This window comes from Antechinus flavipes, chromosome 6 (genome assembly GCF_016432865.1).
Source record: "Antechinus flavipes isolate AdamAnt ecotype Samford, QLD, Australia chromosome 6, AdamAnt_v2, whole genome shotgun sequence".
NCBI classification, from domain to species: domain Eukaryota; kingdom Metazoa; phylum Chordata; class Mammalia; order Dasyuromorphia; family Dasyuridae; genus Antechinus; species Antechinus flavipes.
Window position 1 is genome coordinate 238,044,995 of NC_067403.1, and position 23,880 is coordinate 238,068,874.

The window sequence follows — 23,880 nt, forward strand, 5'->3', positions numbered from 1 at the left end:
GGTCTTCATGATTCTGGGCCCAGCGCTCTGCTGCCTGTGCTCTGGGATGTTGTGGGGCCTGAGAAGCAAAAGTTCCTAAACTCCAGGGAAGTCACCACATTAGCTGGGAATCTTTTATGTCTTCTGGCCTCTTGTCACTTTCAAATTCATCCAGGACCTAGTTTGGAGTACATGAATGAATGAAAAAGCACTTATGAAATGCCTACTGCATACAGGGTGCTGTGCTAAGCACCGAGGGTGGAATCTGGCTTAAAGACAATATGAGGTTCTGGACCATTTGATGAGTTGAAGGACTTTGACATTTAGAGCTTTTTTTAAAAAACGTAACTTTTTGGTAAAATTAGCAAGTGTTTCTTTTCTTTTCTTCCTACACCTTTGACCCCCCCAAAAAAAAGAACAAAAAAGAAAAGCCCAGTAGGGGAGCCCGGTTAGGCGGTAGCTGTGGCCCCCAAGAAGGAAGGGCCAGGCTCAGTCATTCCTAGTTCACCCTCCTCAGACTCTGACCCACACTGGGCTGGGAAGCAGCTCCACACATGGCCCACGGTCTGGGATCTGCCGCTGTTTTGGGGCTCTGTGCCGTCCAGTTTATCAGTTTAATTACAGCAGAATTATTGATTGCACTACTGAACCAGAGAGAGAAAACTCCGCTCTCAAGGCCAGTTGTGGCCCTTCACCCGATGCAAAATGGAAATGATCTCAGGCTCAGGGAAAGGTCATTGCAATAAACCAGTGAAGGTGCTTTGCGCCTAGTAGGACCACAGTCAGGATGCATTGGTCCCGCAAGTGAATGAATGAAAGACCCAGAGCAGGATCTCTGATTTGATTAAATCTCACTGCCGTGTTTCTTTGTAGCTTCATAAACTGGTCTTACAAATAGGGAGTCTCTCGCTGGCCTAGGGTTCGAGGGGTGACAGTTATTTCACCCTTGGACACTTTGAGGAGCCGCAGGTTAGAAGCCCTGATTCTCCTTCATCTCTTCCCGCTCCCTCCCTCATCGCACTGAATCCACCTCAAGGGATAACACTGCATGTGAGAAATAGGGGTGGACTTTTAGATCTCCTTCAGCTGCTTTTCTCCAGTCACTGCCAGAGAGCATGGCAGAAGGCGGGGCCTCCATGTGTACAAGTTTCTTACGGAACTTCACCAATTAATTACGGAGGTGCCGAATGACAGCTGGGGGAGCCACTGATCTTAATAGTGTGAGCAAGCTGCTTTGTGTTCTAAATGCAAACCAGCCCCAGACTTTAATCAGAGAGCTCAGGACTGGGACAAGGAAGCTCAACATCTGCCTTGGTCAGTCTGCAGGGGCACCTGGGCCCTTACTCATCCTCCTGGCAAGTTCCCGGCAAATCCTCCTGGCACCTTTGCAGGAAACTGTTTCTGTCTCTTCTCAGGGCCACAGCAACACCTGGAGGGGGTTATCATCCTTTAGGTGTCTGGTCCATTCATCCCTCATTTCTGACATCAGGTTAGCCAACTGGTATTATAGTCCCGCTGTCCAGAAGACACTCTACTAAACCTGGGTAGCAGGGGAGGGAATAAATTCAGCATTCTCTTTCTGGTCCCATTCTTAAGAAATTTATGATGTTTATGACAAATTGAAAAATGGTCAATAGCATATAAATTGAAATACTAATTTGGTACAATAGAACTATAGAGTATATACTTTGGTAGGGAGGAGTGTAGACATTAAAGAATCATCATCTAGTTCAGCTCCCTTCCCTCCATGGTTTTGCAGATGAGGAAACTGAGGCTCAAGGTCACACAGCTCATCAGAGGCCTTCTGCCTCCCAGGCTAGTTCTTTGACCTGCTTGAGCCAGTGATTCCAGAAGCCACAGCCGTGGCTTTCACACACAAGTGTTCACTGGCTCTTCATGGTTCTTTGAAGAGGAGGATTCTGAGAGAGCTGCAGAGATACTGGACATGTACCATTAGGGGAAAAAAAACAGCGTCTGGATTTTTATTCAGTCATAGGGAAGTCGTAGGCTTAAAACTGACAAAGTTTGGGCAGCTCTTCATTCTCTTAAGGCCTCGTGGTGAAGAGAAAAGAGTGCTGGCTTTGGAGTCAGGGGGCCTAGGGATGGAGTCTTGTTCTGCTACTTACTAACCTCCCCCCATTGTTGTTGCTTCCTAGTTTTTGGAATTGTTCAGTTTGCACCTTGTACCTATATCTACCTGTATATGTCCGATAACTGTCTCCTTTAATCCTCCCTGCCTCTTATCACATCCCTCTCCCCCTTTCTCCTGGCCCTATGCCCTCCTAACTTCTATATTGGGTAGGATGGATTTCTATAATCAGCTGAGTATGGATGTAGATGTGTATTTGGCGGGGAGGGGATGGGGATGTATAAATAAAATGAGAGTGAGATTCAAGGGTTACTCCCCTTTCCCATTCTCCCCATTATAAAACACTTATGTAAGGTAATTTTCCCCATTCTCCTTATTCCTTCTCCTTTCTCCTAGGGCGTGCCTCTTTCTCATCCTGTTTTACTTTTAAAATCATCCCAACATAATGGATTCAAACCCATGCCCTCTAAGTAGATGCCTTAAATGGCCCTAATGATAATAATTCTTGAGCGTTACGTGTATCATCTCTCCATTTAGGATAATGAACACTTTAACCTATTAAGTTCTTCGTAATTTCTCACTCGTGTTTACCTTATTATGCCTCGCTTGAGTTTTGTGTTTGAATGTCAGATTTTCTGTTCGAGTCTGGTCTTTTCATCAGGGATGCAGAAGGCCTCTATTTAATTAAATTCCCATTTTCCCTCCTGAAGAATAATACTCAGTTTTTCTGAGTGTATTATTCTTGATTATAATCCTCTTTCCTTTGCTTTTTTGAATATCATATCCCAAATTTCCACTCCTACAATATGGTAGCTGCTGATTTTTATTTGAGCTGTACTGTGGTTCTTTGATATTTGAACTTTCCAACTGTTTTCGATATTTTCTCCTTGACCTGGTAGCTCTGGAATTTGGTTAGAATATTCTTGGAAATTTTCATTTTGGAATCTCTTTTAGGAGGTGATTTCAATTTCTATTTTGCTCTCTGCTTTTAAGGATGTGCAAGCCGTTTTCCTTTGTAATTTCTTGAAATATGATGTCTAGGTTCTTTTTTTGTTGGTCATGGTTTTCAGATAGTCCAATAAATTTTAAACTATTTCTCCTCAATCTATTGTCCAGGCCAATTATTTTTCCAATGAAATATTTCATATTTTTCTTTTATTTTCCTCATTTTTTGATTTTGATTGTTTCTTGATGTCTCATGGATTCATTAGCTTCTGCTTGACCAAGTGTAATTGTTAAGGAATGATTTTATTCAGTGAAATTTTACTTCTCTTTTTAACATTTGACCAATTCTATTTTTTAAGGATTATTCAGTAATTTTTTTTTTTTTGTAACTCGGGCAAACTGTTCATTCTTTTTTTCATAATTTTCTTGCATTGTTCATTTCTTTCCCCAATTTTCCTACTACTACTCTTGTTTGATTTTTAAAAGAATTTGTTTGCTTTTTTTATTATTTCTTTCTTTAGTTCTTCTGGGAATCCTTATTGTCTTTGTCTCTACATTTCTTTTAGAGCTTTGCTCATAGATGTAGAAGATGTAAAAGACATTATTGTCTTCTTCTGAGTCTGTGCTGGATCTTTCCTGTCACCATAGGAGCATTTTATTGTCAGGTTCTTTTTTTGTTGTTTGCTCATTTTTCCAGTCTGTTTCTTAACTTTGAACTTTATTTCAGAGTTGGGCTTTGCTCATCTGGAGTGGGGGGACTCTCTCAAACTTGAGACTTTTTCAACTTGCTGTTTCCCCAGTTCTGGGGGTCTCTAAATTTTTGTTTCTTCCAGGATGAGAGGATATGGGAAAAAGTATAATCACTGTTTATTTGGTCCTTTTTCAGGAAAGATCTGCTCCTAGCACTAGCACTCCTAGAATTGCAGCCAGGAGCTAAGGCATCTGCTCCCTTGCACCACAAGATCTCTTTTCCAACCTGTAAATGCAATGAGAAAATAAACAGTGGAGTGGATAAATGGCACCTGGTCCTACACCCACTGCCTGCATGGGGGTATCGTGCAATCTCTTTCTGACTGATTATCCAGACCCTTTACCTTCTCTGGGCAATATGAGAGCTCCTAGTTCTGCTGCTGCTGCCACCATTGCAGCCTCTAAGGCCAAGAAATGGGTTGCCCTTGTGCTGCCCTGTAGGCTAAGCCCCATCCCAATGTCACAGATGTCTCCTTCTGACTGCCTAAATGATCTTGGGCTGGAAAAATGTCTCACCCCAACCTTTTGTTGGCTTGGCTGCTCCAGAATTTGATGTGATTTAAAATTGTTTAGAGGAAAATACTGGGAGAGTTTGGCAGGAATGTTTTCTTGACTCTGCCATCTTGGGCTTAGCCCCTCACCCCCTTTACCATGTTATGTTTCTCCAGCACCCAGAAAAACGTTCTCTCTTCCTGTGCAGTTGCTGTTTTCTCTTTCTCACCAAAGTCATAATGTATTTTATACCTACTAAAAACCTAGTAAGTAAGTAAATTTTTTACCTAGTAAGTACCTAATAAGTTTTGTACCTTGATGAATGGAAGCCAAATTGAAGATACGGGGTGGACAGAGCTAGTGATTTCAGCTCTAAGCTTGCCTTTCCCTACTTAACATCTTAGTGTTTGCTGAACATTTACTCTGCAGGAGAGCCTGTCCTAGGTGCTTTGGAGGAAATGAAGATAAGTGAGATGTTCTCTCTGCCTTCAGGGAATTTGTGGCCCAGATAAGGAACTAAAAAGTAATATTACTTAAATCAAATAACACCACTGGCAGGCCGTCAGTCATATGAAAGTGTGTGTGAACTCCAAAGACTTTAAAGTATCTAAATGAAGATGAGCCTACCATTAGGTGGGGTAGTCAGCTGAGATTGCTGCCATAGTATCCTTTGGAATGGTGATCCTGGCAGAAGCAGGATGGCCAGCGAGCCCCAGACTGGGAGCCAGAAGACCAGCTTTCCAGTCCAAGCCTGGTCACTCAGGGGCTTTGTGACCCGGGGCAAAACTTTAGATTCTTCATCTCTGAAATGAAGGAGTGCTAATGGATGAGTTCTAGATTCCTTCCTATGCTGAATTCCCATCACTTCTCCCCCTCCCCCCCCCAAAAAAAGCTTCTCTTTTCCATCTTTCTTTCCTGATATTGGCCATATCTAGAGATTTAGATTTAAGAGACTTCAGGGACTAGCTAGTCCAGCCCCCTTTTTACAAAAGAGGAAACTGAGACCCAGAATGGGGAAGCGACTTTCCCAACATCACCTTCACAGTAAAGGCCGGAGTCGGCCTTCTTGGAGCCAGGCTCCAAATTTGGTACTCTTTCCAATTCTAATTAAATTCATTCCCATATCAGTTCTAGTCAACTTCAGATAGTCCATCTGTGCCCTAGCTCTAGATTGTGTAAAGCGGGAATGCCACATCCCGTTATTCAGACACTTCCCTGGAGTCCGATTGGGGGAGCGGGAAGTCTGCCAAAACCCCAGTAGCATGACCTCTGGGTTCTTCCAGCTCCGAGATTCTGGAATTCTGGGATTGGATGGCATATTTTAATCAATGCCCCTCAGTCCACAGGCTGAAATGATCTAACAGGGGAATGTTAACACATAACATAACACATGCATGTGTTTGTCAGAACCAATCAGTATTATGAAACTCCAGGTGACAACTCCCTTACTCCCTTTTCTGGGAAATCGAGTGTCCGTTAGGATTGTGTCCCAGACATGGGCAAAGGTTTATTTGAGCTTTCTGAAGGTTGTCTAGTGCCAAATGTGCTGTCAGGAATGAGTTTCATTAAAGTCATGAGCCGAAAATGAAGCAAATCAGACCCACCATTCCCCTAAGTTTACACCACCAAAGTTTACTCTCCTTCCTGTATGGAAAGCTGAATGTAAGAGATGAGCTTTGGTCCATGTTTAGAGTTAAAACAGAGGCTTGATGTGGCCTAGGAAGGACTCTGTTACTGTGATACTTGGTAAAAACCAGTCCTGAAACAGTCTACCTCTATTTATTGTGTCCAGGAGAAGCTGGGAGAGAGGCAGAGTGGAACAACAGAAAGATTGAACTTCTCTGCTAATTCACAAACATTTAAGTGCTTACTCAGTGCTAGAGCCCAGGAATACAAAGCAGTAGGAATATCCAGGAAAACTAAAATATAGTCTCTGCCCTTCAGACACAACATTTTAAAAAACATGTGGACGTAAGATCAATGCAGAGTATGTGGAAGGCAGCTTTGGAGGAACAGGGCCACCTTAAAAAAGATTCAAGGCACTTTGTATTGTGTTTGCAGTACAAAGGTAGGAGCTTATAAGTTGGAGAGGGGAACCAATATTAGAGATAGATGAAGGAAAATGAAAACCTGATCCTCACAATTTTAAATATGAATGAATGTAACAATCCAATCAAATGAAAAAGAATGGCGGATAGGATAAGAAAACAAAAGTCTTACAATCTGTTGTTTTTAAGAAAGACCTTGAAAAAACAAAGACTGTACACAAATTAAAACTGAGAAAATGAAGGGAAATTTTACTGTGCGTTAAATAACTCCAAAAAAAGGATGAATTGCCATCATGCCGATAAAGCCAAAAAAAAAAAAAAGGGGGGGGGGGGATAAACAAGGAAACTATTATGCTAAAAGGAACCACTGACAACAAACCAATTCCTCTTATAAAACTTAGGTGCACTGAATGCCTTAGCATCCAAATTCATAAAAGAAACATCTGAACAGTTGAACACAGTAGAGACAGGAGACTCCAGTACTCTCTCAGTTTTAGATTTTGGCAGCATGTTGTTATTGTTTGGGACCCTGACATCAGGGAGGTGATACCATGATGTGCAAGTGAATTGGACTTGTGGGAGAAAGGTCTGTGCAAGGTCCCCTGCCTCACTTTCCCTCTACAACCATCTTGGTCCAGTGGCAAAGTACAAATCGAGATGACTGGAGATGGCTCTGAGGGAATGGGAATCCCTGGCCTTTTTAAATTAAGCTCTACATAACTGAGTTTCAATTGATAAATGATGGACAAAAGCAGCTACACCCAAAGAAAGAACACTGGGAAACGAATGTGAACTATCTGCATTTTTGTTTTTCTTCCCGGGTTATTTATACTTTCTGAATCCAATTCTCCCTGTGCAACAAGAGAACTGTTTGGTTCTGCAAACATATATTGTATCTAGGATATACTGCAACATATCCAACATATAAAGGACTGCTTGCCATCTAGGGGAGGGGGTGGAGGGAGGGAGGGGAAAAAAATTGGAACAGAAACGAGTGCAAAGGATAATGTTGTAAAAAAAAAAAATTACCCTGGCATGGATTCTGTCAATATAAAGTAATTATTAAATAAAAATTTAAAAAAAGAACTTTAAAAAAAAATAAATAAAAATAAATTAAGGTCTACAACAGGTCTCAGTCTGATTAAGGCCGTACTCAGCAGCATGTATGCTAAATTAGAATGATACAGAAAAGATGAGCACGGTTCCTGTGCAAGGATGGCAATGCAAATTTGAGGAAAAATATGAAAATGAATAAATTGCTGGGGAAACCAGAGTTTAAAAAATAGTCTTCTAAATGGGAGAGTAAAAGAATATACATAAATCTCAGCACCACATGGAACTTTTACCAAAATTGACCATGGACTCAGTCACAGGGATATTGCAAACATATGAAAAAAAGGCATAAATAGTCAATATCACTTACAAATAATAATGCAATTAATTCAGAGGCCACAAACAAAAGATATAGATGTAATTGGAGATTTAGCAGTGAAAACCTAGATAATGAGTAGATGAAAGAATAAATCAATGAAACCATAACTATAAAAAAAATTATGTTGGTGAAAAAATATCAAAATTTCTAGGATGCAGCCAAAGTAGTCCTTAGGGGGAGAATCAAAAACATACGTTACTAAAATAGAAAAAAAAAAAAAAAAAAAAAGGATTAATGAACTGAATTTTAATCTAGTTCCATGGACAGGAGTTTTCCTGGAACCATGCCTTTGATACTTTGGGTATGGAGGATGGATTCGAATAAGGCACGACTGGAAGTAGGGAAACCAATGAAAAGACTCCTGTACTAGTCCAATGAAAAATAATGAAGCCCTGAACAAGTCCTTTTACCTCTAAGAAACTATTTTCTTATCTAAAAATGGGAATAATTCTTTTTTTTATTCATTCTATCACTTTGAAACATTAAAAATGCTCCATGAAAATGGCAGGAAGGGGAAGCCCCACAAAGGGACCCCATCTCCCCTCGAAGCCCAATAGAGACCGTTCAAGACCCTGAATTCAAAAGCCTGGGGCCTGCAGGATCAGCCTGGGAAGGAATCCCTGTGGAGACAGCTGGCAGCTGCTTCCTTGGAAAGTCCTTGCCACCAGAGTCCTTGGCGTCCCGAGATGGCTTGAAACAGCAGCAACTGTGGAAATGGCACAAAGAAGAGCCCTTCGTTCAGCAGGACCCCCTAGAACGTGCACTCCTTGAACTTGGGCTCTTTTTTTGTACCTGGAGCTTTTCTTTCAGTCATGAGGCCTCTCCCCGACCCCAGAGGAAGAGAGGCCTTTTTCCCAGAATCACTAGGGCCACCGCCAGTTCCCCCTCTGTATCAGCTTAGTGCCGTCCTGGGCAAGGCCCTGAACGCTGGGAACTTCAGTCTCAGTGTGCACCACGGAGCTAAGTGTTAACTCGCATTCCCTGCCTCATAGGGCTGTTCCAAGAAAAGGGCTCCGCAAACTCAAAATGGATATAACTACAAATCGGTCTAGGTTGTTCTCTCTTGCCACATTAAAGCCTCGTCACTGGGGCCCACGGGCCCCACTAAGTATAACCATCCCAGGTGCCCAGTAGCAGCACCCCGGGTACCTTTTGCCTTTGAAGATATGGTGATTACAGCAGCTACTTGGAGGGTCATTTTTCTCCCCGGAGCAGACACATCGTTTCATACTTTTACATCCCAGATGGACACCACCTGTGTTACACCTTCTCCCTCTTTTGCTGCTCAAGCAGATCCAGAATCTGACTGTGGCTGACACACATTGTCATTGAAAATGGACCACGCAAGCTGGCGTGGATTGTAGTGTATTGTCTTCCTTAGCCGAAGCATTGACGAGATCCCATTGAGAATTAAATCATGCTCTTTATTAACTTACCCTTTTAAATCGAGCACAGTGTTGAGGACTGATATAGTTTTGTCCAAAACTGACAGAGATGGCTGGTGGGGGAGTATTAGGAAGAGGAAATTTAAAGAGACTTTAGAGATGACCCAGTTTACCCCCTTCATTTTTTTGATGATGATGATGGCTAACATATGGCATCATAAGGTTTGCAAAGTGCTTTATTTATAGTATCTCATTTGATCCTGACAACAACTCGTATAAGAGAGACACTACTATTATCATCTCCATTTTACAAATGGGAAAACTGAAGCTACAAGAGGTTAAGTGGCTTCCCCAAAGTTACACAGCTGGTAAAGTTCAGAAGCAGAATTTGAACCCAGATCTGCCTGATTCCAGTTTTAGTACCCTAGTGCCATTTCAGTCTTCTCAGAGTCATACAACTCAAGAGAGTAGGAAGGAAATAGGCATTTTTAAAAATTTAAAATGAAAAAAAAATTAATATTGTCCCCCAGTTACATTTAAAACCATTTTTTTTCCTTTTTTAAAAAATGGAAATGAGTTTTTAGTAGGTACCTATAGTCCTAGTCACTGTGCTAAGCACGCTGCAACTATAATCTCAGTTGGTCATCACAATATACCTTGGGAGGTAAATGCTGTTATTATCCTCAAGTTGACAGTTAAAGAAACTGAGGGAGACAGAGATTAAGTGACTTTCCCAGATTTACACAGCTAGTTTATCAGAGGCTAGATTGGAGTTGAAATCTCAGATCCAGTGGATGTTTACAGAAGTTTACTGTGCCTTCTCACTGCCTCTGTACTATGAGATTTTGAAAAGAATTCTGGATTTAGAATGATCAGATCCAGGTTGAAGTCCTTTCACTGACCCTTATGGGCTGTGTGATTAGGAACACTCCTGGACCTCAGTTTCTCTTCCTGTAATACTTCCACAATGTCTACCTGCCTCTCTGAGATATTGTCGGAGCATTGTGATGGTGTGACCTGGTAGGGAGTGAGAGTGCTGGTGTTAGCCCTCTGACTGGAGCCGGAGTCTCGGGCTCTCTCTTCCTGAAGGCTGCTCAGGTGCCTGCTAAAGACCTGGGAAGCAGCAATCCTGATCCTAAGGATCAGAGCAGCAGGAGCAGTCGAAAACTTGGGTGGCCACCCCAGACTGAGCGAGGAAGTGGTCTTGGTTCAGATAGGAGATGATTAAGGCTATTACAGCGGAAATAGGAGAGACGCAGACTGTATTAAAACTGTGTCATTTCCATCTTTATGAAAAGTCTCTGAACATCACCACACAGCGGGACCCTGTTGCCTTGGATGCAGGTCGCCTTCCCAACATGACTCAGGCCGTCGAGGGCTCTGGGATCCAGGGCAGGGGCCTCTGCTGCTATTATAGACTCCACTTTCAGCTCAGAATAGCAGGAACCTCGCCAAGCTCTTGTGGTACTCAAAACCTTGGTCACTATAACTTTGAGATCCCCCTGGGCACGTCCTCTCCATCCCCACTTCCCACTGCATCTCTCCTTGTGTTTCTGTAATCTCAGACAATGGGGGCCTCTCTTCTGTGGATCACTGAGGCAATAATGAGAATGAGAACCATCAGAGGAGTAGGGAAGGCGAGTGCTTTGGAAAGTCCTGTTTCAGTGAGTGCCTCCAGTGTGCTCTCAGTAAGAAACAGCACAGGATTGGGAGCATGACTGACATGAATTGTGGGGATCTTGATCCTTCTAGGTCTTAGTTTCCTTATCTGTAAAATGAGAAGAATAATATTTGTACTATTGACCTCTCCAGGTTATTGTGGGGAAAGTGTTTTGTTAACCTCAAGCACCAGAAAACTGGGAGTTCACTATTTCTTGTCCAGTGTCTTATTTCATCTCCTCCTATATCTTAGACTGCAGTAAGCACGCAGTAAATGTTTGCTGGAATTCCAATTCCCAGAAGGCATCTATGGGTAATGTAGAAAAAATACACAAAGCAAGGAGTCCCCCAATAACCCACTTTTCACACTGCCATTGTCATTGTCCAGTAACCTAGTCGTGTTCTGGGAGACTGACTGTCCATTCCCGAGAGGTGGTGGGAATGGGAATAGGAAGGGAAGGCGGCTTATGGCCATATCAGCTGTCTAGCCTATTTGAATAATTATTCTGAGACGTAAAACACTTTGCAAGTATAAAGGGCTATGCAAATATTTATGACTGTTATCCATTACTAAGACTGCTGAATTAATAATGTGTAGTTTAAAATGTCAGTACCATTAACATGAAAAGACATCTGTCAGTAATGACTCCGAAGCAACCCCAGAACATTTCCCCCTGAGAAAAAAGAATCTCTTGAATTTATTGTGGGAAGGAGGAGGAGGGTGGAGCTGGAGTTCTTACTTGTCTATCTTGGGAAGTCCATTATATAATATGATCACTATCTTGCTCTGCTCAAGCTCTATTAGGGATGGCCCATCCCCATTCTTCTCTCCTTGGTTTTGATCCCACAGTCAGCTGCACAGTAATAAATGAAGTGACAAGGATGGTAACTTGATTGTATCCAGCTGCCAGGACCCAGTCAAGGACAGGAGCCCTGTGTCTAGCAGCGGCACTCGTTCAAGACTACGGAACGCTCTCAATCCGGAGCCTCGCTGTAGCTCTTCAGCCAGTCCAGCTTAGCATTTGTGTGACTGGGAGTCACTACAGTCTGATTCCTCTTAGGGTGGGCAAGGAGGGAGGCGCTCAGTCCTAGAAGACCCTTTGTTTTTTGACTTCTCCTGTAGAACTTCACATTTCAGAAAGCACTTTCTTTATTCCCAGCACCTCTTCATGATCTCAGATGAGTCACCTCACTTCCAAGTCCCAGTCTCCTCATCTGTAAAATAGAGGCAATCTTCCTCACGCCGATTTTGTCACAGTATTTTCTTGAGAAAAAGCTCTAAGTAAGCTAGATTTCCCCTTAAAAGTGTTGCTATTCATGGAGCTGGGGCTGGAACTGCAGTCCCTCCTTTCTCAGCCCTCCTGCTTCTTTTCCATTCACGACCTCCCCAGTTCTCTGAAAACATTCTGCTCCAGAAAGCTTGGTGGTGGGTCTGAGGGAAAGAGATCTGGCCCTAACCGGGGAGCTGCTTGGATTGGCAGGTGTCTACTCTAGAGAAAAGAGAGAGGAAACCCCCCCGAATGGACGGGCAGTGGGCCGTGAAATAAACCAGCAGACCCTCAGGGCTCCCTGGGGTGGTGGAGCAAAAGCCTCCTGGTGTCCAGTCTGGGGAGCGTTAATTGCCCTCTTCTGACTGTGGCTACTGAGGTGGGGGGCTCTCAGACTGGAGCCCTGTCAGGGTGAGCTACCTGCACACCGAGGCAGACTGCCCACAGCCACGGCCGGCCCTCCCATAAAGAACCTGCTGGTCACAATGGAGAGACCCATCTCCCTTGTTGGGAGTGCCGTTCATGGGCCAGTAATATCATCGTATTCGGAACCAGTAGAGCCTGTGTGCTATTGGGCCAGTAACTTGTCTTTGTCCACAGTTTTCTTCATGTTTAAAATGAGAGGGTTGGACTTGATGACAGCTGTAAGAGCCTATCTTTGTTCCTTTGATTCTGGGATCTGTACCAAATAGCTTAATTCTCTATTTAGAAAGGCAGCTAAGTTTAATGGCGCAGGATTATGATCTTATACTGGAAAACTTTGTATCTTTCCTGTGGTTTTTCCAGTAGCTTTTACATATTATTCTACAGAGCTAAACTTATTCTTCAAAAAAGAGGAGAGTAAAAATCATTAATGAAGACCGAGACTTTATATCTATTGCCTAAAGCCAGACCCAGCAAGAAGCGTGAGAGAGGAGAGAATGCAACAGGAAGAGGATGAAGGAGGCAACTCTGTTCTCCATGCTTTGAGAATCTTTATTTTAATGGAAGAATTACATAGAAGGATTAAGCAATTCTTCATAGATTTGTATAATTTAAAAGGTGGAAAGGACTTTCGAGATCATCTAACCCAACCCTCAGATTCAAAAATTAAATCCAACTCTGACCAGAATTTAAGAAAAAAATTTATTATAAATCTAAAAATGCAGCCTACAAGGAGAAAGTAATCCTGGAATGTTTTCTTCAAGCAGACAAAATGGATTTTTCACAGGTACTATATTAATTCCTACAATAAAGGAAACAAGAGTTTAAATAAATAGCTTACAAGAGGAAGAGAGAAATCAAAACCAAGGAATGCATTCCCTGAAAACTAAAATTAAACAAAGAGAAATTAGTATCTCTATCAGATATTAAGAAATATTAGAATAATCGCAAAGGTTTTAAAAAGTTAAAGAAAATATCAGTTATTCTTTGTAAACAACAATAAAATAACTGACTTTGAAAGCAGGTCACAGCAAGATAATGTAAGAATTATTTGACTTTTTGAAAACCATAATTTTAAAATAGTCCTGACATTATATTTCAAGAAATAACAAATGATAACTTATACTTTAACATATTTAACATGTATTGGTCAACTTGCCATCTGGGGGAGGTGAGGAGGGGAAGGAGGGGGAAAATTGGAACAAAAGGTTTTGCAATTGTCAGTGCTGAAAAATTACCCATGTATATATCTTGTAAATAAAAAGCTATAATAAAAAAAAATAACAAATGAAAACTGCCTACTGTCCAGATCTACTAAAATAAGTGGGAAAAGTAAAAATGGAAATACTCTGCCATTGACCTCCTTAAATTCAGAAGTAAAAATCCCAGGAATGTCCTAGCCAAAATCCAGTCTTTCCACATCAAATCTGTAAAAATACAGCATGCACCCAGCATCACAGTCAGGATTATACAAGACGGCACTTCCTTTAAGAACTAAAGGAGATCTTGGAATATAGTATTCCAAATAACAAGAGATATGAGCTTCCAAGAATAATTTATCCTACAAAGCTGATTTAATCATATGGAAGGGAATGGGGAGCAGTCTTACATTAAAAAAAATTATTTCAAATTTTTTTCATATTTCCTTCCCATACCCATTAATAAAAAAAAAAAAAGCAATACCCATTATAAAATGAATTCAAAATGTGTTTCCTCATTAGCCATTTTGGAGAAAAAAATAAGAATTCATCAATTCTCTCTTTGGTAGTAGATAGCATTTTTCATGATGAGTTGAAGATCATTGTGTTGATCAGAGTTGCTAAGTCCTTCACCACTTATTGTTTTTATAATTTTGCTGTTATTGTTATGCTGTTATCCTATTCTCTAAATTCTGCTCACTTTACTTTGCATCAGTTCATATAAGTCTTCCTAGATTTTTCTGAAACCATCTTCTTCCTTATTTCTTATAGCATAATAATATTCTATCCCAATCAAATACTGCAACTTATTCATCCATTCCTTAAATAATGGGTATTCCTTCAATTTCCAATTTGGAGATACCACAAAAAGCGATTAGGAATATTTCTGTATATATGTGCTTTTTTTTTCTTTTTCCTTGATCTCTTTGAGATAATGTTCAGTAGTGGTGCTGTTGGGTCAAAGGATATGTAGAGTTTTATAGCCCTTTAGGCATGGTTCCAAATTATTCTCCAAAATAGTTGGACCAGTTGGAAACAGATCTTTAATGTAATGTAAACAGAACTTTCAAAATTTTGTTTTGAAAAAACCAGAACTTTGAAATATAAACACCAGAATAAAGAGAAACCTAGAAAGGTTGGTGCACCAATACATCAAACTCAACTAGAGAATGGGCAGGAATGATGGAGTGTTATAGAGGGAGAAGATAGCCACAAGCAAAACAAACTTCTTGATCCTGAAGTGTGGGGATTAAAAAAAGAGAAAAAGGGAAAAAAACTAGAATTTTAAGAGAGATGCCTGTTAAAGTGGGAAATGCTTGAACAAACTGTAGTATGTGAAAGCAATGGAATTTTATTTATTTTGCCAAAAAGAATGATAAGAAATTATTTCAGAGAAACCTATGTGGTATGATCTGATACCTGAGCTGAGCAGAACCTGGAGAACAGTCTATACAAGGTTGACAACTTTGTAAAGAAAATCAGCTTTGAAAGACTGAGCAATGTAATGGCCAGCCATGTCCCATCATAAAACTTCTTGTTATCCACTTCCTGATAGAGGTGATATTTTCAAGGTTTAGAAAGAGACATACATTTTTGGATATATCGAGTATGTGGATTTATTTTCCTTAACTGTTTATTTATTACAAGAAGGATTTTTGTTGTTATTTTTTCCTTCATTTTAGTGGGGAAAGTGGGGAGAGAGAAAATATCTATAGTGATACCAAAAGAAAAAGAGCCATTGAAACATTTTTTTAATGGGAAAAGGACCCAAGTATACAAAGATATTTATAGCAGCTCTTTTTGTGGTGACAAAGAATTGGAAATTTAGGGGATGTCCATCAATTGAGGAATAGTTGAACAAACTGTAATTAGTAGATTTGAGCTAGAAGAGATATTAGATTTTGCCAAAGAAACTAGGATCTTCTGATCTTAGATGGACAGGGGAAGCCTTTACAAAGATCTTCCATCAGTTTTACCACCCACTGTCCCATATATTTAGGGAAAATAGGCTCTATATTTAAATATGAAGATGTCTACTAATCTTGGCCAGTATTTGTTTTGGGACCCTTTCGTGGTCTTTGCCTGCAGTTTGTACAGGGAAATAATCAGTCCCATGTCTTCCTTTTCAGGTTTGGCGTGAGTTTCCTGATAGACTGGTGGGATACCCGGGCCGCCTGCACCTCTGGGACCATGAGATGAACAAGTGGAAGTATGAGTCCGAGTGGACCAATGAAGTATCTATGGTACTCACAGGAGTAGCTTTTTACCACAAGGTAATTAAAGAGTATTGGGGGAAAGTGCTGGCTAACTATCCATAGCTGGAGCTTCTGATGAATATGAAGAGCCATTTTTCTTAGATCATCTTAATTTTGCAGAACTTAAAAAAATGGAAGTGAAAATAATTTGGGAATGTCAAAGCATTGGGAAGGGAGTTTTAGAGCACAAGCAGTCAGATGAGAAAGATTTACTCTTTTTTAAAGAGAGAGTGAAGACCACAGCCTTTTGCTCTCCATCATGCTCTGAATGTTCGCCAAAGTAATCTTTCTTAAGTTCAAGTCTGACCCTGTCACTCCCTAGTATCTTTAAGAAAAACTAGAAATTTCTCAGGCTGAATTTAAAGCCTTCCACAATCTGGCTTCAACCTTACTTTTTCCAGCCTTATTTTATGCTATTCTCATTCATGCATACTACTCCCAGGCAAACCATTCCTATACTTGCCACCATCGCCCATTTCTGTGCATTGTCTAAGCCATTTCCCATGCCTAAAATGCACTATCTACTTATTCTAACTCTTAGAATCTTGGTTCACAACTTGGGTCTGTAAAAGCTCACCCGATGCTATAATTTTGAGTGCTCTCTTATTTTGAATGTAAGTTGTTCAAGAACAGAGACCAGAATCTGTGTCTTTTCATCCTTAGCATGTAGGGAGTACATAATACATATTTTAAATTGAATTGAATTTTTCAGATATTCCTTTTTAAGTAAGTGGTATAAGAATCAAATTGTTTTTGCCCGAAATGGGATATTGGAATTTGGTTAGAAACAGTATTTGTTCAGTTGTTTGTAGTCATGAAAACTTTTTGTGACCCCATTTGGGTTTTTTATTGGCAAAAAACACTGGAATGGTTTGCCATTTCCTTCTCTAGCTCATTTTACAGTTGAGGAAATTGAGGCAAACTAGGTGAAGTGCTTTGCTCAGGGTGACAGAGTTCGTTTCTGAGGTAAGATTTGGACTCAGCAAGATGAACTTTTCTGCCTCCATAATTTTCAGTCTCCATAATTCTTTTTATGGATGCATTTGGCATTTTCTCTCATCAAGTTTATTGGGATGGCCTTAGATCACTGAACCACTGAGAAGAGCCAAGTCTTTCATAGTTGATCATCACATATTCTTGGCTTTACTGTGTATCATGTATTCCTGGTTCTGCTTGTTTCAGCATCAGTTCGTGTAAATCTTTCTAAGCTTTTCTAAAATCAGATTGTTCATTGGTTTTTATAGGACGATAATATTCCATTACTTTCATACACCCTAACTTAATCAACCATTCTCCAATTGATGGGCATCTACTCATTCTCCAATTCTTTGCCACCATAAAAAAAGAACTGCTACAAACATTTTTGTTTTCCTTTTCCCTCCTTTATGATTTAATTCAAGACAGTTCCAAAAAACTTTGGAAAGAAAATACCACTTTTATCCAAGAACTATGGAGACTGAATGTAAATCAACACATGCTATGTTCACTTTTTTTTCTTTTTCTTGTTTTTTTTCTCTTGTGGTTTTGTTTTTTTGTTCCAATTTTTCTTTTCCAACATGATTCATAAAGAAATGTGTATTTTAAAAAATTAATATACATGTATAACCAGAAAAAAGAAAACTATTTAAAAAGAGAAAAAATTAATCAAATAATAAAATAAAAACTATCCCTGGGAGCCATAAAACTATGTTTTGTCCTCAAAAAAAAAAAAAAAAAGAAGAAGAAGAAGAAAAAAGGAAGCTGTGCTACAATTCCCCCAAAGATATAGACAATTATCACCCCCTTTGTGTTTGGTAATGATGAATGTTATACCATTTAATTCACTTCTTTTGTTATTTTGTTTTGTGTCTTAATTAAATGCTTTTGCTAGGATAAAAATGGGGGGAAAAAAACACTCTTAGTTCATAGATTGGCTGGATTTAGCCCTTGCTGACCTCCATCTAGACCCAGACACTGCACTTTGTAAAGTAGGGTCTACCCTATTCTTAGATGCAGCTCTAAAACGAATGGGAACATTGAACTAAGACAAGGCCTCTTGTTTTCCTCTCTTCTTGCAGTATTTTAATTACCTGTATACCTACAAAATGCCTGGAGACATCAAGAACTGGGTGGATGCTCACATGAACTGTGAAGATATTGCCATGAATTTCTTGGTGGCCAACGTTACAGGGAAAGCCGTCATTAAGGTGGGATTCTTACAGTCCTAGAATGTCAGAGCTGAGAAGGACTTGGACACAGAGATCTTTCTTTATGTCCAGGGCCTTATGGTACCTTATATTTGCATAGGGCTTTAGAGATTAAAGAACTCCCTTGAGCTTTATCTCATTAGATTATTGGCGGGGAGTGGGGGGCAAGTAGTAAATAAATCTCTATTTTGTAAATAAGGAAACCAAGGTCGAGGTAGGCAATATCTAGCTTTCCAGCTATTTCCCAAAGGGCCCAGGCCATCTCCCAATTACCCAGGCTGTCCCTCGCCTCTTTATTCCTAAACTTCTTGTAAAACTGAGCTCAGCTCCTGAAGCAAATGCTTCCCGATCCTTTCTTACCCTTCTGACTTTCGGGACTTTGCTTTGGGTTCCCGCTTCTCTCTTTGTAGAATGTCCCTTCCCTGAGGGCCAGAGCCGCTTGGATTCTACCTCTAGTGGCTCAGCTCTGGGACCTGGCCAGGTAGAGGGCTGGGCCTTGAATGTAGGAGCAGGTCGGGTCCAAAGGCCACTCCTGCTGTTGATGGAGTCGATCTCTGGAGCTCTGCCCCTGCTCCCGGCCCTGCCCACACCAGGGGCTTAATCAGTGTGGCTGATCCAAGGCCACAGGACCATCGGGCGGCCTGGGCCTCCTTTGGGGGGAGGCCTTGAGGCAGAGGACGACTGTGGGCCCAGAGGCAGAGAGATTTCTCCTTGCAGGGAGGTCCTCTGCATCTTTTAATCCCCGGCATGATGCCCCTTCTTGGGGACCGTGTCCTGGGGAGCCTGAGTCACAGAGAGCCGCAGAAGGGCAAAAGCCACTGACTGAGGGCCCTCGGGCCTCCCCGGCCGCCCGGGTGAGGAAGGAGCTGACCCACAGATGGGGACAGCGTTGGCGGGGGACAGGGGCCTGTTGTAAGCCCCTGTTTTTAACTGGGACAGCTCCTCGGGACACTCCTTTCAGAGGGTGGGAAAGCAGAGTGTGCCCCCACCTCCCACAGGGACGGGCCCTTCCTGGGAAACCTCTTCCAAGGTGCAGGACGGAGAGGTGGAGTGGGGAGGAGGGAAGAGAAGGGAAGCAGCCCAGCGAGCTGGCACCTCCTGCCCAGAGCCGCCCTCGGCTAGGGTTACGGGAGCAGGGAAGCCATATTTCATCGCCCGGAGGGCTGCAGGACAAATGGTGTTTGTGCAGGGGCCCTGGCAGCCAGAAAGCAGTCATTAAACAGGAATTAAGCAGCTTGTCATCGCCCGGCTTCAGTTAGAGAAGGCGAGCCTCTGGGCCGGGGCCATTGGGCCCTTGTGAGCTCTGCACGGGGCTGGGCCAGAGGGGTGGGGGAGAGGAAGAGGGAGGGGTGTGTGTGTGTGTGTGTGTGTGTGTGTGTGTGTGTGTGTGCGTGTGCGTGCAGGGAGCCGTGGAGGCTCCACCTCCGGCCCTGATAGAGGCAGCCCCCCCCCCCCCGCCTCCCCCATTGTGCCCTCAGCCTCCCGGTCACTGAGTCTCTTTCTCCCGTCCCTGCCTCCAGGTGACTCCCCGTAAAAAGTTCAAGTGTCCTGAGTGCACGGCCATCGACGGGCTCTCCCTGGACCAGACTCACATGGTAGAGAGGTGAGTGCCCTCCTGGTTCCTTCGCTCTGGGGGGGAGGGGCCACTTCAGGCTCGGGTCAGCCCTTGCCAAGTGTGGAATGAGTGGGAGGGCTCAGGAGCGTGGTCGGCCGAGTCTCCGAGAGCAGGCTCCATGTTGGCTCCACAGTTAACCATCCTCAGGCTCTGATAACTGGAAACTTCTTTTGAAGAGCAATATGTCTGTTTTGGTGCAAATTTGAATGGTCAAAGTTTTCACAAAGCAGCCAGGGAAGAAAGGACCTCTGCCCGCACGACTGAGCAGCCAGCCATGAGGAGGACCAGATGGAGGGCTCTTAATTCTTGGAGGAACGGCTCCGGCCTCCAGGCCGCCCCCAGTTACTCCCTGTGCCTCGCCTGAGGCCCTCCCACCAGCTCCAAGCGCCAGCAGAACTGGTCCTGCCCTCGGAGAGCCCGACGTCCAGCATGGGGCCCTTCCTCCTGGGGAGAGTCTTCCAGGCTCTCGGGATCCCCCCAGTTCCCTGCCCTTCCTCCAACACAGGCAGAGGGAGCATCCAGCTCCGTGAGCTCGGCTCATGAGGCGATGATGCGGTCGGCTCCGCTCCCCCTCAGACCCCGCGCGCCGGAGATGTGGCTTTTGCCCGTGCAGACTTGAGTGGCCGAGCTAATTTGTGAAAGGCAGACCGCTGACTACTGGCTAAAGGCCTTGGTTGGAAGAGAGAAGGGAAATGGGACTGGAGCCATTTCTAGGTCAGTTAGTGGGCAGTCTGGCCCAGTGGATGGCGTTGGGGTACAAGTCGGGGACACCTGGCTCCAAGTTCAAGCTCAGACACATGCTCCCTGTGGGACCCGGGCAAATCACTGCATGTCTCGGTGCCCCCGACAACTTTCTAAGTGGCAGCACATAGTAGGTGCTTACTGACTGGCTGGCTAGGCCTTGTACAGAAAGTGCCAGCCTGAAGTCCGAGATTCAGGGGGTACGTACCCCTCTGCCCCTGCCCACGCTCTGGCTCCCATATACACCTCCTTCCCCACAGCCTTTCTTGCAAAAATGACTTGCAGAACTCCTGAGTCATGTAATGTTTAAGATACAAAGCAGTAGGAAAAGTAATGCTAACTTAAAGCAGATATGTGGGAGTCCTTACCAAAGGCTTGTACTTCAGGAGGACTCTGGGTTCTGAGTTTTAAGGAGATGACAGGACCAGGGCCCAGGAGCACCAGCTGGGTGGGGCTGGCTCAGCACCCTGGGTCAGAACGGCCTGTGGGCTCCAGCACATTTGTCCCCAAACTGCTGCCAGGCGGGCTCAGCATTGATTCCATTGGCACCAGATCATCCCATAAAATGGCAGGATTTCAAGAAGAGCCAGAAAGCTGCTGATTCCGCCCTTGCTGACTGCTCCCTTCTCTCCAGAAGCCGCCCTTCCCATGGCCCGGGGAGGTGGGAAAGGAGAGGCTCATGGGAGGGATCAGGGGGAGTTATTGATGGAAGCACTTGGTTGCTAGGGCACCTTCTCGTGCCCCTCAGGTGGTCAGCTGTCCCATGTGGTGACGGCCAGAATTCTGTAAGGAACTGGCCCAAGGGCCTAGGGGAGCCAGGCCAGCCCTCCCATGGAACTTCTAGAGAGCAGCGACTTTTCCCCTCCCACCCAGCAGAGCCGAGCTTCGAACCCAGGACCTTGGGCTTTCACATCAGCGCCGTTACCCTGGCTCACACTCCCTCTTAGCTCTAGTTCTCTTTCTAAGTGGACAGAAATGGAAGAAACCCAGAAATAGGTGTCTTTGGCAGTGGAGTGGGGCCATTGCAGGAAGGCAGACCCCTTCTCCAGAGCAGTGGCCCCAGGGAAGACCCCAGGCAGCCCAGGAGCCCTCAGGGAGAGCCAGCTGGCCAGTGGCCCCTGGAGCTTCTGCAGCCTGATGTGGTCAGACACCCCCCCTCAAGGTTGTTGTAAGGATCAAATGAGCTCGCATTGGTAAAGAGCTTAGTAGAGCGCCTGGCACACAGTGGGCACCACCCTCTTCTTCCCAGCAGAGACACAGGATGCATGTTCCCCACAGTTGCTCCCACTTCACCTTACCCAGCTTCCCTCGTGCTCAAGCTGCCTTGTAAGGGCTGCCAAAGCCAAGCTGCCTGATGATACTTCAGTCAAGGAGCCTGTTCACATTTCACCAAGGACTAGCCCCTCCGTCCTCCCGGCCCAGCCCGTCTTTACAGGTAGTTTCATACTTCACCTCCTGCCCTTTACCTTTGGGGCTGGGAGAGAATGGCTTTGTAACCTACAAAGCACCACGTTCTAGGATGGGAAGGTTTTGAGTTCTCAGGGACCTTAGAGATCATCTTGTCCAACCGCCTTCTAATTCAAAGGGAAGACTGGTTCCCAAACGGACAAGTGACTCCTTCTGTCAGGCAGGAAACATCCACCAGTTGTTTAATAAGCACTTGCCTTGTGCAGCCTTCAGAGAGCTTGCAGTCTAAGCGGGGAAGACAACCCATAAAGGGAGCTGGAAGAAGGCATGAGAGAACTCCTCTACATGGAAGTTCTGGGATTGGCCACAGGGGCTGAGGATACATCCAGGGTGTGAATTCTGGGGCTGAAGTGACCTCTGGGATGAAGAACTCTATGGTGCAGTAAAGGAATATTCTCTGTTGCTGTGGACAGTCTCTTTTGTTGGCTCTTTACTCAAGTTGGGCCCCTGACAGTGAGATGGGAAGAGAGATGAAATGAAACATGGCTGTTTGTCACAATATTCCATACTGTCCTCTTAGAAAGCTGGAGGAATTTGTGACATATCTCTGAAATGCCCAAATCACTTAAAGAATTTCCCTTCCCCATTGGTTGGGGTGGCTGGAATGGACACATCCATTAGACCTCCCTGTCCTGCTCCATCTGCCTCAGGACTCTTCAGGGCGAAGGAGCGGAAGCCCTGGCTCAGACCGCTTTCCTCATCCCTTCTTTGTCACTGTGTCCTGGGGACATGAAACTTGTCATCCAACCAGCAGTTCTTTTCCTCCACATCTCCATTGGCTCTCCTGAGCCAATTTCCACAATTCTTTGGGTCCTGGGCTCTTGCTATTGTTTAACCATAAATTTCTGGAAAATTGTGAATATATGTTGATTTTTTATGAAAATATTCAATGATTTCATCTTAATATTAAAGATCTCTTAAATAAACAGAAGCCATTGCTGTTGGTGCCCAGTTCAGCCGTCCCCCCTTTCAGTTCCCTTTGTGGCTTGTCATCCCCACTCAGAATTCTAGGTAAGCTCCTAGAGGGCAGCCCCGACTTCCTTCGGGTCCACACGTCTCAAGTGCATGTTAAGTTCTTGTCTGCCTAGAACCAGACTCTCACTTGGTGGCTCCTTCATATGCTTAAAAAAGGAAGAAGGATGTTCTGGGCTCCTCTCTTCTTTCTCAGTGCTCTCTTGCTCAGTGATTTCCTCAGTTCCCATGGGCTTAGTTATCGTATCTGGGTAAATGCTTCTTAGATCTGTGTGGCCGGACTTAATGTCCCTTCTGAGTCTCAGTCCCTCTCACCATCTGCCTTGTTAGCCAGTCTAATAAGTGTGAGGTTGTAATTCAGAATTGTTTTAATTTGCATTTATTCAGTCAGTGTAAGAGCATTTTTTCATATGGATAGAAATAGGTTTTATTACTTCATCTGAAAATTGTTATATGTTTTGGTTTTTTATCAATTTGAGACTGGATCTAATTTTTATAAGTTTGACTCAGTTCTATATTTAGAAAATGAGGCCTTAGAGAAATCTGCTTTAAATTTTTCATGATTATTTTTGCTAACTCTGTTTCTCTCTGTCCTATTTCTCCCTCATTTATTCTATTCTCTCTTTCCTTCCAACTTGTCCTTTCTCAAAAGCATTTTGTTTTTGACTAACTTCTCCCCCAGTCTGCTCTCCTTTCTATCAAACCTCCCTCTTTCTCCTCTTCCCTTTCCTCATGCTTTCCTGTAGGGTAAGGTAGATTTATATACCCAATTAAATTTATATTTAATTCTTTCTTTGAGCCAGTTCTGATGAGTATAAGGTTTACTCACTTCCCCTTATCCCCCACCTTCTTCTCCACTGTAAAAGTTTTTTCTTATCTCTTTTATGTAAAATAATTTACAATAATAATTTATGTGAACTAATCTCCTTTTCCTTTCTCCCAGTATAGTCTTCTCTTAATCATTAATTTAATTTA

General features: G+C 43.3%; 1 protein-coding gene and 1 non-coding gene across 2 annotated transcripts in view; both read left to right on the forward strand.

Annotated features, from left to right (window-relative positions):
- Positions 1–23,880, forward strand: part of EXT2 (exostosin glycosyltransferase 2) — a 164,865-nt gene that overhangs the window by 136,808 nt on the left and 4,177 nt on the right. The window contains exons 11-13 of the mRNA XM_051966637.1: positions 15,799–15,942; positions 17,982–18,110; positions 19,631–19,713. Of these exons, the coding sequence (XP_051822597.1) occupies positions 15,799–15,942; positions 17,982–18,110; positions 19,631–19,713 (356 nt within the window). The remainder of the gene's footprint in view (positions 1–15,798; positions 15,943–17,981; positions 18,111–19,630; positions 19,714–23,880) is intronic.
- LOC127542213 (U6 spliceosomal RNA) lies at positions 7,450–7,554 on the forward strand. The gene has a single exon (XR_007948598.1). It is a non-coding gene; the product is annotated as a U6 spliceosomal RNA (small nuclear RNA).